This window comes from Magnusiomyces paraingens (assembly GCF_902498895.1).
Source record: "Magnusiomyces paraingens strain CBS 517.90 genome assembly, contig: contig1, whole genome shotgun sequence".
Lineage (NCBI taxonomy): Eukaryota > Fungi > Ascomycota > Dipodascomycetes > Dipodascales > Dipodascaceae > Magnusiomyces > Magnusiomyces paraingens.
The window spans coordinates 2,668,694-2,685,950 of NW_022474067.1; the positions used below are offsets into that span (position 1 = coordinate 2,668,694).

At 37.8% G+C, this 17,257-nt stretch overlaps 6 protein-coding genes across 6 annotated transcripts; 5 read left to right on the plus strand and 1 right to left on the minus strand.

Moving 5' to 3' along the window:
• Positions 1 to 221: 221 nt before the first annotated feature.
• SAPINGB_P000779 (uncharacterized protein) lies at positions 222 to 2,195 on the plus strand (the record flags this gene model as incomplete). The annotated part of the gene is made up of 1 exon (XM_031995502.1): positions 222 to 2,195. One exon carries the CDS (start codon positions 222 to 224, stop codon positions 2,193 to 2,195), a length of 1,974 nt encoding a protein of 657 aa, XP_031851393.1.
• Positions 2,196 to 6,779: 4,584 nt separating this feature from the next.
• SAPINGB_P000780 (uncharacterized protein) lies at positions 6,780 to 9,245 on the plus strand (the record flags this gene model as incomplete). Its single annotated transcript, XM_031995503.1, has 1 exon — positions 6,780 to 9,245. The coding sequence occupies one exon, from the start codon at positions 6,780 to 6,782 to the stop codon at positions 9,243 to 9,245; it is 2,466 nt and encodes an 821-aa protein (XP_031851394.1).
• A 1,250-nt stretch (positions 9,246 to 10,495) lies between these two features.
• Positions 10,496 to 12,079, plus strand: SAPINGB_P000781 (uncharacterized protein; the record flags this gene model as incomplete). Its single annotated transcript, XM_031995504.1, has 1 exon — positions 10,496 to 12,079. One exon carries the CDS (start codon positions 10,496 to 10,498, stop codon positions 12,077 to 12,079), a length of 1,584 nt encoding a protein of 527 aa, XP_031851395.1.
• A 565-nt stretch (positions 12,080 to 12,644) lies between these two features.
• On the plus strand, positions 12,645 to 13,038 carry SAPINGB_P000782 (uncharacterized protein; the record flags this gene model as incomplete). The annotated part of the gene is made up of 2 exons (XM_031995505.1): positions 12,645 to 12,871; positions 12,951 to 13,038. The coding sequence occupies 2 exons, from the start codon at positions 12,645 to 12,647 to the stop codon at positions 13,036 to 13,038; spliced, it is 315 nt and encodes a 104-aa protein (XP_031851396.1).
• A 293-nt stretch (positions 13,039 to 13,331) lies between these two features.
• Positions 13,332 to 14,876, minus strand: SAPINGB_P000783 (uncharacterized protein; the record flags this gene model as incomplete). Its single annotated transcript, XM_031995506.1, has 1 exon — positions 13,332 to 14,876. The coding sequence occupies one exon, from the start codon at positions 14,874 to 14,876 to the stop codon at positions 13,332 to 13,334; it is 1,545 nt and encodes a 514-aa protein (XP_031851397.1).
• A 602-nt stretch (positions 14,877 to 15,478) lies between these two features.
• Positions 15,479 to 17,002, plus strand: SAPINGB_P000784 (uncharacterized protein; the record flags this gene model as incomplete). Its single annotated transcript, XM_031995507.1, has 1 exon — positions 15,479 to 17,002. One exon carries the CDS (start codon positions 15,479 to 15,481, stop codon positions 17,000 to 17,002), a length of 1,524 nt encoding a protein of 507 aa, XP_031851398.1.
• Between the last annotated feature and the right edge of the window lie 255 nt (positions 17,003 to 17,257).

Sequence of the window (17,257 nt, forward strand, 5' to 3'; positions counted from 1 at the left end):
TTCCATATATAAAATTGATTTAATATCCTTTTTTTATTTATATAAAAAGACCCCGATCTGGCCCTTTTTTTTTTCTTTTTTCCTTTCCAAGAACTTTTTTTTCATTATTTCTTCTATATCTAATACTTCCCTTTTTTTTTTTTCTAGTCACTCTTTAATCAAAAAAAAAAAAAAAACTTACTCACTTATACACTCTTTTATATCCATAATAACTATACAAAATGTCTTTTACAAACTTCCACTCAGCATTACCTCCATCTCTCCAGCAAATTCCTATTCCAAGCACTCCTCTTCCAGATAATGACAGCTCTTCCTCAACCGACTCTTCCACTGCTGGCTCAGACTACTCAAGATCTCCTTCAAATTCTCCTCGCCATCATCACCATCATCACAGACTTCTCACCGGTCCTTCTCTCCATCGTAGTGCCAGCGATTTGCTTCTCTCAGCTTCTTCCTCTTCAACTGTTGACAATGTCTACGAGTATCTTTGTGACGACGTTGATGGAACAACTGCTGCACTTTTGGGAACAGACGATGAAGAGTATATGTGTTCATCTGCCTCCCAGACTAACGTCTCGGCAGCAGATCTTTTGATGTCTTCATCTGAAAACAACATCAACAATGGTACTATTAACAGCAATATGACTATTGGTAAGCCCTATTATTCATTGGAAAAGTTGCAACATTACTCTCAGCTGAGTCTCATGTCTGGAACAATGCGTGTGCACCCGCATTCAGCACACAATGCTCTCCAGAGTGCTCTCGAAGACATTTTTGAGATTCAGCTTCTTTCGGAATCGTCGCTGGACGATGATGACGATGATGACGATGGTGATGAAAGCCTTGAAGATGATGAAGAAGAGAAGAATGGTAATGATGACAACGACGACAACGACAACGACGACAACGAAATGGCTCCTCAGGATTTAGAAAACTCGCTCAGCGAAGTTACTCTGAATAATGATGACGACGATGACGACAACAATGTCGATCAAGAAGAACTTTTCTATAAACAGAAATTGTCAAGATCACCATCTCTCCTTAATGCCCCTTGGTCGTTCTACTCAGGTCCTCAGGCGCCGGCGCCCGCAGCCCCCTTTTGCTCAGCACCACACGTGTATCCTCCTATGGGAGCCTCTGCGGCTGCCTGGTGGACAGATTCTAGTGCGGATGAGGCGGACATTTTGGACCATTATTACGATGATGAAGAAGATGATGATGATGGTGACACTGATTCGAGCTGCATGCCTACTCCTTTATCAGCAACAACATTTGGAGTTTTGTCTTCTTCATCTACAGCAGCAACCACAAGAACTGCAAAGACCAAAATCAGAGACGACAACGCCATGGTGGCCAGTCCGTCGCAAACTCAGGCGTACCATGCTGCAAGTGCAATCTTGTCGTCGGTCAAACAGCGCAACGCAGCGGCGGGCGCGTCTCCAAACTGGGTTGCGTTGCGGCGGCTGCACGATGACTACGAGGCTGCGTTTGTGCATAAATTGCAGCCCACCAACAAGTCGGCATTAGAAACAACAACTACAACTACAATAACAGCCAGTGCAATTAGTGCAGCAGCAGCATCAGCAGCAGCAAAAGCAGCTCACAGTGCAGCAGCAATCGCAATTGCTTCCGGGACTCGGAACAACGGAGAAGACGATTTCTCGATCGAATCACCTGAAGACGACGATTCTTCTTCATACTCGAGCAGCTGCTGTTCCACCTCAAGCGAGTCGGCAAATTACTCGCCGGTTTTCTACATTCTAAGTCCTCCAGCAAGAAACCCTACAGCCACTACCACCACTACTTACCACCATTCTCTTGCATCTACAAACCCATATCTCTCTTCTTCTTCTTCTTCTTCTAAAACAACGGCCATTCGTGCTCCCCCACCTGTCCCATCACGCGTCCCAGCTGCTGCCCAGCCTCCAGCTCCAGCTCCAGCTCGACCCGCATACTGTTTACCGACTGCAGTTTGTACTGCTTCTGTAGAGCGTGCTGCACTTCCTGGTCCTTCCTTGAATCGAGTGCTTGCTGTGCAGCAGCGAATTCAGAAGAATGCCCAGACAAGTTTACGTGCTCGCCGGATTCTGAAGCGCAGAATGATTGTTGAACAACAACAGATGCAAAGAAGCCCAAGAGTTCCGCCCGGATTGCCGGTGCCAATGGGTATGGCAAGCCCGGTGCCTGTCATGTGAAGAGGATGAACAGAATACAATTGATTGATTGACCTCTCCAAGCATATATACTAAATGTTGCTGCGGCTGCATGGAACATTTGGTTAAATGTGATGGAAGATGCACGTTTTTTTTTAGTTACGAAGAAGGAAGAACATGAAGACCAAAAATAAACTTGTAAAAAAAAAACCAAAAGCACACGTTATTATTTGATATTTAGCATTTTTTTATTTAGCATTTTTTTTTTAAAAAATAAACCAAGGATTTATTTATTTATATTTTAATATTTGACTTTTAAAAAAAAGAAGAAAAAAAAAAGGTCTATTAAGATGATTTTTTGGGAAAGTAAAAACAGTTTACTGGTAAAATAATTATTGAGGTGCATTGAGTGGTATCAAAGACCCTACTACCTTATTTCGACTTTTAAAAGCGCTTTGAGAAAAAATCGGATTTGACCGAAGGAAATGAACATTTGAGGGAGGATAGTATTAAAATCTCTTGTATCGGAGACATGCGAGATATGTAAAAAGATTTTGGATCAAATGAAAGAAAATAAAAATGAAAATGAAAATGAAAAAGGTCAACTGGATATTTATTTTGACAATTGTGTCCTATAGAGTATAAATCAAAACGTCGCCTGTAACAATTCTTTGATTAAAACCCTTCATAACCAAATTATTTTACAAAATATATATTTTACAAATTATTTTACAGCAGCTCAAAAAAAACATCCAAATAGAGTCTCCCGTACTAATTAAAGCCTAACTCGTCATCAGGTTAAAAATGATGAACGTCATTGTAGGAGGAAGACTAATATTGTTGGCTCATTGGTAAAGCCACATCAAAAGCGAAAAGGCCCAACCTTTACCAGAAAAGGGTCTGCCAAGTAAGAAGATCGACAGAAAAGAAACAAAACAAATATCAACATTAGGAAAAAAAAAAAAAAGTGGAGAACAAAAGAACCCTTTTTTTTTGATTGACGGCATTTGGATTATCTTCATCGCACCCATAGAATTTTAATCTGTTTAATCTTTTAGAGTGGGGAAAAAAAAACGATTTATTTATTTAAAAAAAAAAAAAAAACTAGAGAGAAAAGAGCGTTTACAGAAGCAAAAGTTTTTAGCCTCGATTTGAGTGGAGTTTAAAAGAAAGAAAGTATCTAAATTTTTTATACATCGATTCATCATAAGTCTGCCTATGTTAAATAAGTTTTTATGCTTTTTTTTTTCTCTTCTCTCTCTCTAAAGTGGCACATACGCGTATGAAATAAAAGATTAATTCGGAATTTGGGAAACTGGAGATTGTGCGATAGAAACATGTGTGTTCAACTTTAAAAATAAACCAAAGAGTTTTTTAAAAAAAAAATTAACTAATTTCAAATAGATTTTTATGATGAAAAAAAAAAAAAAAAACCTAGACACCAATTCTTTAAAAACCTAAACTTGAGATTGATTATAACAAGATTTCATGTTTTTTTGAAACAAAAATTACTCGTTTTTGTTTGCTTTTGTATTTTCCGAGAAACATGTTTTTTTTTAAAGTCCCAAAAGAGTGAAAATATTCCACATCTTAAACTTTGTTTTTTTTTAAACTAGAAACGTAGATTTCCATATTCCCCGATAAGCTTAAACAAACAAGCCTATTTTGTTTGTTATATGGTTATTTGTCTCTTTCTTTCTTTTTTCTCTTTAAACAAGCTTGTTTAAGAAGAAAAAAAAAAATATCCGTGCGCAAAGAAATCTTGTTATTTTTAAAAAAAAAAATTGTAAGAAAAAAAAAAAAAAAAAGCTTAGCTTAGCTTTATCAAACTTGCGTATTATTTGAATCTGAAGTTCTAGAGTACACTTGTAAGAGAAGCAGGAGGAGTCTAATATAGTGAATATAAATTAACTTGTAAAGATAAGCCATATAATAAAAAAGAAATGCTTCAAATTATCTTAACCATTATAAATAATCTTACATTTATATGATTATCAATAAAAAACAAAATTTGACATTTGATAAATCGGGGGAAAAAAACGTTGTTCTTTTTTTTTGGTTTTTTCTTTAAAAATATATATCTGGGTCACTAACAGATTTGCAAGAAACCCCAATTTACAATACTCATGATCAAAGATTACTTATTGCCTTGACTTTTGAGCCCAGAAAACACAATATGACATCAATTTATTTTAGATCCCATCTATACTCCTTGTAAACGCCCAATGTTTTCAATCACATCTTGTAATACCTCGTACAAACTCTTCATTTCATACATTTTTCTTGAAAAACAAACCCCAATTCAAAGTGGTGCGATTTTTCTGATTATAAAGAAAGTTAGGAGAAAAAAAAAAACTATACTTCTTTTTTTTTTTATTAATACACTGATTTTTTTTTTCTTTTTTTAGTTTTAAAATTTTTTATTACATATTTTAATAATTGGTTTCATAGTAATCTTCGATACAAAGTATTAGGAAAGCATAGTCCGTCATATTATCTGCCTCTACATTGTTACCAAAAAAAAAAATTTTTATATAAAAAAAATACAAAGGTGTTTGTAATGATTTTGCCGTATATATAAGGCCATCTTAATATTATATCATTAAAATGGTACCTTAATATAAAAATTTTTTTAGGGTGGTGATGGTGGAGACTTGTCTCGAGATTGGTGCTTGAGACCCAAGGAGGTTTAATTTAATTTAATTTTATTTTTTAATTAACGGAAGGATTAAAGGAACGTTTAGTAACGGTATGTCAACTAGGAACGGAAATGTAAGATTTATTTTTATTGGTTTATAATTTTAGCATAACGGTAAGCTTAGAATATTAATATTTTGGTTTAACAAAACGCGTCTTCTTTTTTATTTTATTTTTATTTTAGTCTTTTTGTTTTCTTGTTCTGACATCTTTGTGTTAAACCAACGTCCAGTCAAACCAAAATGATGGTTGTATTTGAGATGCCCCTTATACACATCAAAAAAAGTCTATTAAAAAGTTTTTTTATAAGCTTAATCACTCCTAACCTCGAGGCAATTCTTCAACTTTTTAAGTAGGAGGGGGTTTTTTTTTCTATGAATTACTCTCAAACTTTTATCTTATTACGCACTTCACCAAAAAAAGAATTTCAGGGTTTCTCTTTTTTTTAAATTAAATCATCAGCTGTCCATTGTTTATCTTGTGTTTTTTTGTTTTTTTTCCTTCAATCACATAAAAAAGTGGTTTCTTTTTTTTTTCTCTCTCTCTCTCTATTCTTTTTGATACACCCCACACACCTCCTTGCTTATTCTTGGAAATCCATGTTCCAACTTTATTTCAATTGCTCAACTGATTGAAGACCAAATCTTTTGTTCTTTTTTTTTTAATTATTGGCAGAAAACGCGAAAAAAATCATCATGCACCACCAGGTTTTTTCATTGTATATAAGCAGGTTGGTGTTCATTCATTTTTTTTATTATTTTTTCTGATGTAGTATAATAGTACAATATAATCTCTTTGTAAATTAAGATTGAATGTAATTTTTTTTTTGTTTGATATACAAAAGATCAAACCCCAAGACAATTGAATGTACTTTTTTTTTTTCGTTCAAAATATTGCAGGTTTGATATTACTTAGATTTTCATGATACAATTACTTACAAAGAACTATATAGATTCAATTTTAAACAGAAAAAAATGGGTTGAGATTTCTTAATGGAAAAAGAAATCAACTTTTTTCATTGACTAACTATGTTTTTACGCATTTATAAATCAAAAAAAAACTTTTAATATTTTTTTTGCTTAGACAATTCTTCTTGTATATAATGACCATCACTGTTAATACGACATTGTTCAGAAACAAAGTAAGGAGGGCTAACAAAAAAAAAAAGACAAATGACATATTATGAAAAACTACCACTTTTATACACCTACTAAAGATCAAGTGGTTTTTAATTCAATAATATATGATCATATATATTCCATAATTATAACTTCCTATATATTTATAATACAAAAAGTAGGGGGATCTGGCCTAGTATCAAACTGGAGACTTTCTGGGTCTTGATGAGAAAGGTGGCCAAATGAAAAAAAAAGTTTGACATGTTTTTTTTTGTTAAATGCTTAACTCATCTGGCCATATTTTTGACTCCTCTCTTTGATCAAAAAAACTTTTGCGCATAGTTTCAAAATTTCAGTATTAAAAAAAAAAAAAAAAGAATGCTACAACTGTGATTGTGGCGTGCTGGAAGTAATTGGGCACATTTTGGTTGAGTGTCATTTGCTGGAAGAGGAAAGAAAAAGGTTGAGACGGTTTTTTTTTTTTTTAAAAAAAAAAATTATTGAAATGCTTATCCAATTGTCATTTTTCAGATCAAGCTTGTATAGACATTAACGACCATTAGAGCTTTCTAGTCAGTCACCATTTAATGTCAAAAGTCCTGAAAATTAAACATGACAACAAGCTTAAACATAGATATTCTATTTAGCTTCCATAACTAAGCAATTTTTTTTTTTTTTTAAAGTAAACAACTCTTCCGATCACCATTCTATTTTTCTATCGCGAAAACTCATCACTACCACAACCTTTAAAAATTCCAACTTTTTTTTCTAACCAAATATATATATATATATATATTTTTTTTCAAACATCATGTCCCAGGTCGCACAAGGGGACCAACGGCAGCAGGTCGCCAAGGTTCCGCGGCACATGAAAAAGTATCGTAACAAGCATTTTGAACGCGTACCAGCCTCTGTTTTTAGTGCCATAGTGTACGCGTTACTTGGAATCAGCGACCCCACACTACCCAAATCCTCTTCTTCTTCATCGACCGATTCCACTACAAACTTTGAAAACGAATTTCCATCGCTTCAAGCGCTACTATCAGTACTTAACTTTGCACTGACGTGCACGGCATTTGCACGCGCAGCACTGCCGATTCTATGGCGCGACGTATACTTTGCAATTGCCGTTTGGATTTCTTACCCGGAGTCTCCATTTTATTTCAGAGCTGCACTACCGCAGCTTGCTCGAAGAGTAGTGGAAGGTGCGCACTCACCGGTAGGACTACTACAAGCAGCGTCGTTTCGAGGGTCGCTTCCTCCACAGGTTGATAAAGGAGAAGACCAGGAGTATGCAAAGTTTTTCCCTGAGCGGCCAGGGAGTCCTGCGGCCGCGATATGCACACAGAAGGGGTATATTTTTTCCAAATCATGGTTTAGATTTACGTCGGTAACAATTGAGGTTCAAGACGATACTGGATCGATTCACGAAATGCCGCCGATTCTTTTTGAAAAAGTGCGAATGGACAAGAAAATTTCAATATTAAAAATATTGCGTCCTTGGAAAATGTTACTAGCCGCGACAGATATCAAGGTGATTATGAATGATTCCTTTTTAACTCCTATAAACTCCGAGCTGGCGCGTCGAACTATCCATTCATTAGGACTGAGCGATCCGCATGTCAAGAATGTAGCATTATCGCTACCATTTACTTGGTATACAAACTTGTCTGCGCTGTCTCCGGTTTACGAGAAGCTCACAGATCTGACTTTACAGTTGCGGGGTCGCCATTGTGTGACTGAGACTATAGGTCATATCGAGAAGGTCCTGCATCTGCGGCGGTTACATATTTCATTTGTCGATATATTGCGATGTAATAATCCATTGCACAAGAACGAGAAGGGTGAAGAGGAGTTGTCGCAGTTTTTTGCGCGCGATTCGCTACCAATTACAGACTTTGGGTTTTATTCGACCGACTTGCGCATTACCACAATCCCCCCTCGTGCAACACGCGTGACACTACGCGCCGACAATTCACAACTGTATGCCAAGGCCATGGCTAACTCGGACGATTTGTTTGATGAGGGTGGGGCATATCCGTTGGTCAAACATTTGTCACTGACGGAGTACGGCGATGTGATGGGTAAGGGTTTGATTCGACAGCCTTCCTCTTCTTCCTCTTCGTCGTCGTCGTCGTCGTCATCATCTTTATCATTATCATCAGCATTGACACCTACATCAGCCTCTTCTTCTTCTGGTGACGAGGAACAACTATGGTTCCCTTTTGGGAACTTGGAAGTACTGGAAATTAATAACTTTTTGTGCTCGGACAATCCGCAGCATGAAAGATTGCTGCGCATTGCACTAACTGCAAGCCCTGGGCTTAGCCACCTGCGGTGCTTATATCTAGACTGGACACTATTGAGATTGATTCCAGAATACACACCTACACTTCAATCTCTTGTGATTATGAGGTCATTACCCATGGACTTGGGGCCTGGGGAGCCTGTTTCACACAAGGTACAGGTTTCTGCACAAAAGGCGAGTCTTCGTCCGGCAAGTTTAGGCACAGGTGCCAGTGTAGAGCGGGTAGCGTCTGCGAGTCCGCTTAATGCAATGACTCTTGATTTCGAGGCTTCTGCACCGGATGCGCTTTCGTTACGGATCTTAGAAGAGCTTCCAATGCTTCAGCTGCTTGTGTTGAGTGTGCGCGCGGATGCTTATGTATTGACGGAAATTCACTATGTAGCTAAGGCACTTCAGCCGCTTGGCATGTTATTGGTGAAGGCTGACCGGACACTTCCTGTGGTCAATGCGTCATTTACTGCTGATGAGCAGTATTCTGCGGCATTTGCAAATGTTGCGAACCAGGGAAGTTCCGAGAGTATTTTACGGTACATCAACAAGCATGGGAAGAGGGTCATTGAGGAAGAGGAAGAGGAAGAGGAAGATAAGGGAGATAATGGTAATGGTAATGGTAATGGTAAAGAAAGACAAGTTGATGAGAGCTTAGATTCTCAACAAAAGAAGAAGGATAAGACGGCGAGAATAGCGGCTACGAGAGGGTTTGAAGAAGGTATTGAAGGGGGATCAGTGCTACATGTTTTTGGACGGGCTTCTGGGCTTGCTCGAGAGACAATTTTTTTTGATGATGCAGCAACAGATTTTGGGTCTCAGTTTATAGTGCCTGAGCGGTATGCATTCCCTCACCTCAAGTTTACTACACGGTCGTATATGGAGTCTGTGGCAAGGTTGAACATAGCTGAGTATTTTGAAGAGACGGCATTGACACAGACATTCCCTTATACATTGTATCATCCGGAGGTTTTAGAGTAGTGACATTTTAGAATTTATTTTGGATATGATTAATTAGTGGATGATGATGAATTCAAATTGAGGGAGGGAGGGGGAAGTGTATTCAAATGAATTGAATTGTTGCATGTTCAGGGCCTGTACTGGTGCACTTTGACAGAATTGTGTATGTGTGTGGGGGAGAGAAATTACAAGTCTTTTTTTTTTTTTTTTGTATTTTGGAAAATAAAACTGTACAATTACAGCGCATGTTGGACTTTTTATTTTATTTTATTTTATTTTATTTTATTTTATTTTATTTTCTTTTATTTTCTTTATCTACAGTGGCAGATGATCGACTAATATTATTTTAAGATAAACCTGAGCCTCTTTATGAAATAGTCAAAAATTGTCATCTTGTGTGATCACGCAAATGCCGATATTGCTTGTAAATGGCTGGGCATTCGATATTGGTAATTGTTAATTTAATTTAACTTAACTTAACCAAAAATACAGGACATAGAAATGCTGAGCCGCTAAGCCTTGTGGTGTTACATTTAAAATTGTAATAAAAAAAAAACATCAATATAATAATAATAATTTCTTTTTTTATTTTTATATTATTATTTATTTCTCCACACACACACACACAAACAGTCAGCCACTTTCCAATTAAGAATTTTTTTTTTTTTTTTTTTTTTTTTTAAAACCTCCAAAAACCTGCTGCTTCTAACTTTCTTCTTTTACTTTCTTTTTTCTTATAAAAAAAAAAAGAATTTTAAATAAACAAACAATTCCTTTTTTTTTTTTTTTTTTTTTATTTCTTCTATTTCATTTTATTTATTTTCTTATTTTAAAAATATATAAATCTTTATATATGAAGACATATTAATACAAACCCTGGCGGTAATAAAGAAAACTTAATATAGTTGCAATATAGGAAAGAAAAAAAAAAAAAGCAAATCCTATCCTACCACCTCCCTATATATATATATATATATATATATAATCCTTATATGCTAAAAGTAGCAGCTCAATATCTTCACCACCACCAAATAGAAACAATCAAAGCACCTGATTAAAGTCTTTGGTTTTATGAATACAATATATATATATATATATATATATCAACACTCATTTTCTTAAAAAATTTTTTTTTTTTTTTTTTCAACCTAATCTTTCTCTCTCTCTCCCTCTCACATCTCCCCCCTAAATTGCCGTCTTTCTATCACAAACTAGGGCCCTCGCCGCGCTGGTCTCTAGATCCCTTTAACTCTCCTACAGCTTACAATCCCATGACTGCAGCAAACACATCCCCCTCCGACGCAACTTCTTCGTCCTCAGAAACTCACGCGCAACGATTTGCTAATGATAGTGAGTATAATGATAACAACACTACCGATAACCATCGCAAGTTTTCACTCTGGGATCTAGTTCCACGAACAAAATGGTCCATCCTATATATGCTAGTCACAATCATCTTCACAGCCACAATTCTCGTCTTAGAAGCCCTCATCTTTGCCTGGTTCACGTCTGGCTTTGGTAAAACTTCCATCGATCAAATGTCCACATCAGACAGACAGGAGTTCATTTCGCTTAAATCAACCATCCCAACATACATGGCCCTTTTCATTTTTGCCGGCGCATATCAAATCGGCGTTGCATTTCTAGCCCTTAGCCGCAAAAACACTTTCCAGCTCTTGCTTCTCATTGTCTTTTCCTTTGCTATGCTCATCTATGCTGGCATCCAATACGACCAAATCAGAGACTCTTACACACTCATCAATTCAGACCACACCCTCAAGTCACAACAAATCCGTTCTATCATTATTGCAATCCCATGTATAATTGCTGGCGAGTGCGTCATCCTCATGATTCTCTCCTGGAGACTCTACCTTGAAAATAATAAAAAAATCTTTCAGGAAATCGGTGCGTCAAGTTCCCGCAAGCGTGCGCGCCGTGATCTTCGCATTTTCGAAACAATCATCCTCTTTGACTTCTTCTTTTTTGTCGGCTTCACTCTCCAGTTTGTGCTCATTATTCTTGAAACAAAGGGCGTCGAGTTTGGACTCACCATTGCTGTCATACCTGTTACTGCCATAGTTCTGCTAGTGGCTGTCATTGCTGTCTACAAGGAAATTAGAGCCATCGTTTACCTCTTCCTTGTATTTTGTCTGGCGGGTCTGGCCTATTTCCTTTACAAGCTTGTGCGCATCTATACTACCAAAGGTGAAAAACATGACCAATACATCAAGGCCTCTAAGACCCTTACTGTTTTCGCTGCAATCACTATTGCCTTTTTGATTATCACTATGCTCATGACCTTGAAATGTTTAAGCAACTTTGGCTACAACCATGGCAAGTCGTTTGGAAACATGGCTGACGATGATATTGATCTCGGAGGCCCAGAACCTGTCACAGATGATGGGTATAATATGCAAGAAGCTTACTACTCGCAAAGCAATACAAACTACGACGACGCGACAAGTGTTGGTACAGGACATAGTGGACACAATGGGCGTAGTGTGCATAGTAGCCGAACAGACACTAGTAGTGTAGACGCTCGGCCACACCTCCCAGGGGGCGATATACATACTGATCCCAGTCTAGGCAACAACAATAACGAATACGGCGGAGGTGACTTGAGCGCGGGGAACCGTGACTCTGACCATACAGCAGCCACTGCCAGTTATTATGATGGCCAAATTACAGCAGACAAGCCTGGTGTGAAATACTCATCGGCGCACCTGACAGACGGGAAAGAATACGACTACGGCGATGAAGAGGAGGAGATGTATGATGCACATACAGGGAGTTACGATATTCATCAAGACAATAAAAGTAAGAATAACGGGGGTATCCAATATTCGAAAGAATGAAGGTGGGCATGATAATGTAATTGCCTTTTTCTCTCATTTTCCTCCTAAATATTAGTTTTTCTTTTTTTTTTTTTTTACAGTTATTGAAAAAAATTTTTTTTTTTTAGGATAATAATAATGATAATAATAGTATTAATAATAATAATAATAATGATGATAATGACAACTTTTGTTTTTCGTTTTTCGTTTTTCGTTTTTTTTTTTTTATGGGAAAAAAAAGCGAGATGTTTTCGTTTTAATTGAATGTTTCGAAATAGTGGCATTAAAAGAGGACTTTTGTCTGATGAGCAGAGGTGGAGGGGAAACCTTAAAAAGTAAGAAGAAGTTGAAACATTTTTGAACCGATACACACGCGGCTGAATTTATATATATAATATATTACGTAACATACAATTAAGTAATATAAGAACATGTAATACATTAAAAAGTGTAACACAATTTTTTTTTTTTTTTTTTTTTTTTCAAAACCTCCAAAAGAAGTATCGCGGTGTAGGTCTTGTGCGATCTCTCTCCCCTCAATTGACTGATACACAAACACACACACACACATATATATATATATATAATGTCAGCAGAAATCGAACCACATGTCCCATCACCTACAGATGTCACTCCTAATACACCAAGTGTTCCCATAGACTCATCTCTTGCGCCGCTGCTACCCTTGGAACTGGTTGACAAGGCGATTGGCGCGCGGATCTGGGTGATACTCCGCAGTGGCAGGGAATTCAAGGGTACGCTTGTTGGCTTTGACGATTATGTGAATATGGTTCTTGAGAATGTTACTGAGTAGTAAGTATAGAAAAGAATCTAAATGTTATATATATATATATACAATTTTTTTTTATAGTACTAACGGTTGATTCTATAGCGATGTGAATGGAGATATCGTGGCAGAACTGCCAAAACTTTTGCTCAACGGCACAAACGTGACCCTCATCATCCCAGAAGACCAGTAAATTATAGATGACGAAGAAGAAGAAGAAGAAGAAGAAGAAAAAAAAAACAAGAAATAAGGAAAAATTTTTCTTCTCTTCTCTTCTCTCAACTGTTTTTCATCTCTCCCCTCTCTCTATCTTTCTCAGGTGTTTTTTATTTTTTTATTTTTTTAAAAAATTATATGTACTTTAGTTTGTGTGCCTTTTTTTTTTTCACCTTGTCTTGTTTAATAAACAAATATATATATATATATATATATATATATCCAAATCCGTGATATATATATATATGTTCATAATGTCTTATTTTTTCTTTATTCTTCATTCTTGACCCGCTTTCGTGGGCCCTCTAGGGCATCCATATCCGGCATCCCGCCCAACTTCCACAACACCAGCATCAAGAGACTCCCGTAAGGTGCAAACTTTTGTCTCACGTACTCAAACTCATGTTCTTCCGGCATCTTCCATTTTAGTTTCTTATTCCCACCTCCTCCCCCTGTATTTTTCTTCTTCTTTACATTATTACCAGACTTATTAAGATCTTCCTCGCGTGCTGCCTTGGCTAGACTTACCACCTCAGGCCGCAAAACAAGATACCGCGCCAACCCGCGCTGAATCCCTAAATCTCCTCGACTAAACACATCAAGCCGCGCAAGTCCAAACAACAGAAACATTTCTGCAGACCAAGGACCTATGCCTTTAAGTGCAACCAATGCTTGTTCAATTTCCGTATCAGACCCATTTTTAAACAACTGCACCGAAAACGGTACTATTGATGTTGTTGTATTTTTTGTAGATTTTTTATCTTGTGACCCCTCTGATTCATTCTCTTCGTCATTACCTTCTGAAGATTCACGAATCGAAACTTGACCCTCAAGTTTTTCGTAGGCACCAAGAAACGCCTGTGATAACCCTACAACATATTCTACTTTGCGTGCAGATAACCCTGCGCTACGCAAAAGTTCAGGTGCTGTGTGAACTACCTGGTACGGATGTGGGAATGACAACCTTGAGTCATCAAAATACCCCGATGTAGTTGTCGACACTTGTGTGTCATTGTTGTCATTGTCATCATCATTCCCAGCAGTACTTGACTTACTTGCAGTCTGTGAATTCAGGGTTTCCCACAAAGCCTCATAATCTGGCACAGATGTAGGTATTGCGTGTGTTGTATGGGGCAGCGATGGCTCCGGCAGATTGTGGAACAGGAGTTTAAACTTGCGTACAATGGAACGTGCAGCAGCCCCAGAGATTTGCTGAGCAAGAATTCCACGCGCCATATGTTGGTAGTACTTGCTAAGCAACGCTTGGTCGCTCATAACAATGTTAGCAATGGTTGAGTTGTCGGTGCCAGTATCGGGTTCTGCATTTGACAATGGTGCAAATAGGTCTGCTTTCCATTCAGGACCAAGAAGTGCGGGCAAAGACGGGTCAGTTTGCAGTAAATGGTGGACCCCTTTGAGGATTGTTGGGTTTAGAATAGTACCTGTGGCAACGGCAGTAGGTTCATTTTCATTTTTAGTCTCGGACTTTACAGAACTCATAAGTTCAAGATTTGCAGCCATATGGACCCGGTGAACTTCAACGTCGAGTACAGGCTGCGGAATAAAAGGCGGTGGACCATCAATAGTATCTGATTGACGACGAGAGGCCGAACGTTTCCTGGAGGATTTGGTTTTAGTCAATGTTGTTGTTGCAACACTGGCTGGTGACGACGCCGCACGGGGCTTGCGAGTCGAAGATTTGGTGGTTACTACTAAACTTGAGCTAGTGGAGGAGTTTACGACTTCCTGGGTGACTGCTGCTGCTGCAGCAGAGCCAGAACCCAGGAGTCTAGCTGAGCGTCTGAGTACTACCATTTAATTTATAAGTGATTGAGTGATTGAGTGAATGAGTGAATGAGTGAATGAGTGAATGAGTGGATGAGTGGATGAGTGGATGAGTGGATGAGGGGAGGATTTATTTTGCGGGGAGGGGGGAGATACCTTTGAATTCTCGAGGCGAAAAAATAAAAAAAAAAAAGACGTCAGAATAGGAAAGCCGCACGTTGTTACCCTGAATAAGTAATTTATTTTAACAAACGGCTGTGCATTTTTTTTTTTTAAATTTTTTTTTTAATTTTTTTTTATAATATAAAAAATATTATAAATTAACGGGTAAGGGTTTCCTACAGAAGTTTTGTTTTCTTCTTGACTTTCCACCGCCGCCGCCACCGACAGACAGACAGCCTAAAAGACATTTTTTTTATTTTTATTTTTATTTTTTCAAAAACAGAGTACAGAGAATTATCATCAAACACTTTTTTAAAATACTTTTTACATTTCAACCCGCCACTGAAATTCATTAAACATTAAGACCAAAAAAAAAAAATAAAAAAAAAAATAAACCAAAATCTATTTCCTTTTTTAATATCTATATTCATAATTAAAGAAAATATTATTATTAAAAAAAAATAATAATAATGAAGCTTACACTTTCTTTTGATGTGGAAACATTCCCTAATCTCCAGAATCCTTTGATGGAGATTGATGCTGCTAAAGACATGTCATTCAATGACTTACTTGCTTATGTCGAGGCTGAGTCTGGTATTGAACGGCGGCGTCTGCTTCTTATGCACAATGCAAAGTTTATTGAAGGGAATACTGAACCAGAAAGTGCACACACTTTGGGGAATCTCAATATTGAAGATGGCGATCTTTTGATTGTATTTGACAAACTCGCATATGTAGCACAATCAGGTCAGTCATCAGTGCAGCAGCAACAACAACAACAACAACAACAACAACAACAACAACAACAACAATCACAACCACAGACACCAAGACTACCTTTTGACCAAAATACCGAGACAAATTGGCAGAGACTTTACGAAGACGTGGAACGCGTACGCAGACATATGTTAACAAATCCCGTTCTGCGATCCGGCGTAATTACACAGTACCCCTGGCTAGAAAATGTTGTGGAAGATCCGGTTCAATTCCGCGAAGAAATGATTAAGATTGAGCATTCACGGGTGAGCCAGGAGATTAACAAGCAGGCAGCCATGAAGAAGCTTCAAGATGATCCTTATGACGAAGAATCACAGAAAATGATTTTAAAATCTATTCAGGAAGAAGCTATTATGGAAAACTTTCACACAGCTATGGAACACAATCCGGAACTATTTGCTTCCGTAACCATGCTTTTCATCAACACCACCGTCAACAACAGACCCGTCAAGGCTTTTGTTGATTCCGGAGCACAGGCTACCATCATGTCACCTAGTTGCGCAGAACGTTGTGGTATTGCACATCTTATTGATGAGCGGTTCCAGGGGATGGCTATGGGTGTTGGTACTGCACGCATTTTGGGCCGTATTCACTCAGTTCCCATCTTGATTGGCGACCAGTTTTTGGCCACTTCTTTCACGGTCATGGAGGGTAAAGGCGTGGATTTCCTTCTGGGTCTTGACATGCTCAAAAAACACCGTGCAATGATTGATCTCAAAGATAACGTTTTACACATTGCAGACGTCACTGTACCATTCTTGCCCGAAGCTGAAATCCCAAGCTCCGAGCTGTTTTTCCAGGATGCAAGGTCACCAACAGGAACTGATACTAAATCTGGTGCAGGACCCAGCAGCAGTGACAGCAATTCCGGGCCATCGTCATCTGTTCCAGAAGGTTCTTTTTCTGGATCAGGAAGAAGATTGGAAGGCAGTAACAGTAGTAGTAGTAGTACAACAACAACAACAACAACAACAACAACAGCAACAGCAACAACATCAGCAGCATCAGCAGCATCAGCAGCATCAGCAGCAGCAGCAGCAACAACAGCAACAACTACACCTAAGCCGCGTACTGGACCTTCGCCAACCCCGGTCAAATATACAGAAGACACAGTACAGAGCTTAATGGCCATGGGGTATTCACGCGATAAGGTTCTTGAGGCCCTGACGCTGGCCGACGGCAACCCAGACCTGGCTGCCAATTTGCTTCTGGGTTAATAGTAGTAGACTGGGCTGGAATTAATAGTTGAAAATAATTATATTAATGTAGGATTTCTAGATAAAGAAGAAGAAGAAGAAGAAGTTTGAGAAAAGGGGGGGAACAAAAAGAGAAAGATTATTCAAAATTGTACTTGTATGTATGTTAAATAGTGTATGCAGAAACAAACAAATAAATGGAATAATAAATTAAAACAAAAAGTTCTCAAGTTGGTAAAAATTTTTTTTTTTTTCATGAAATTTAATTCCAAGCAA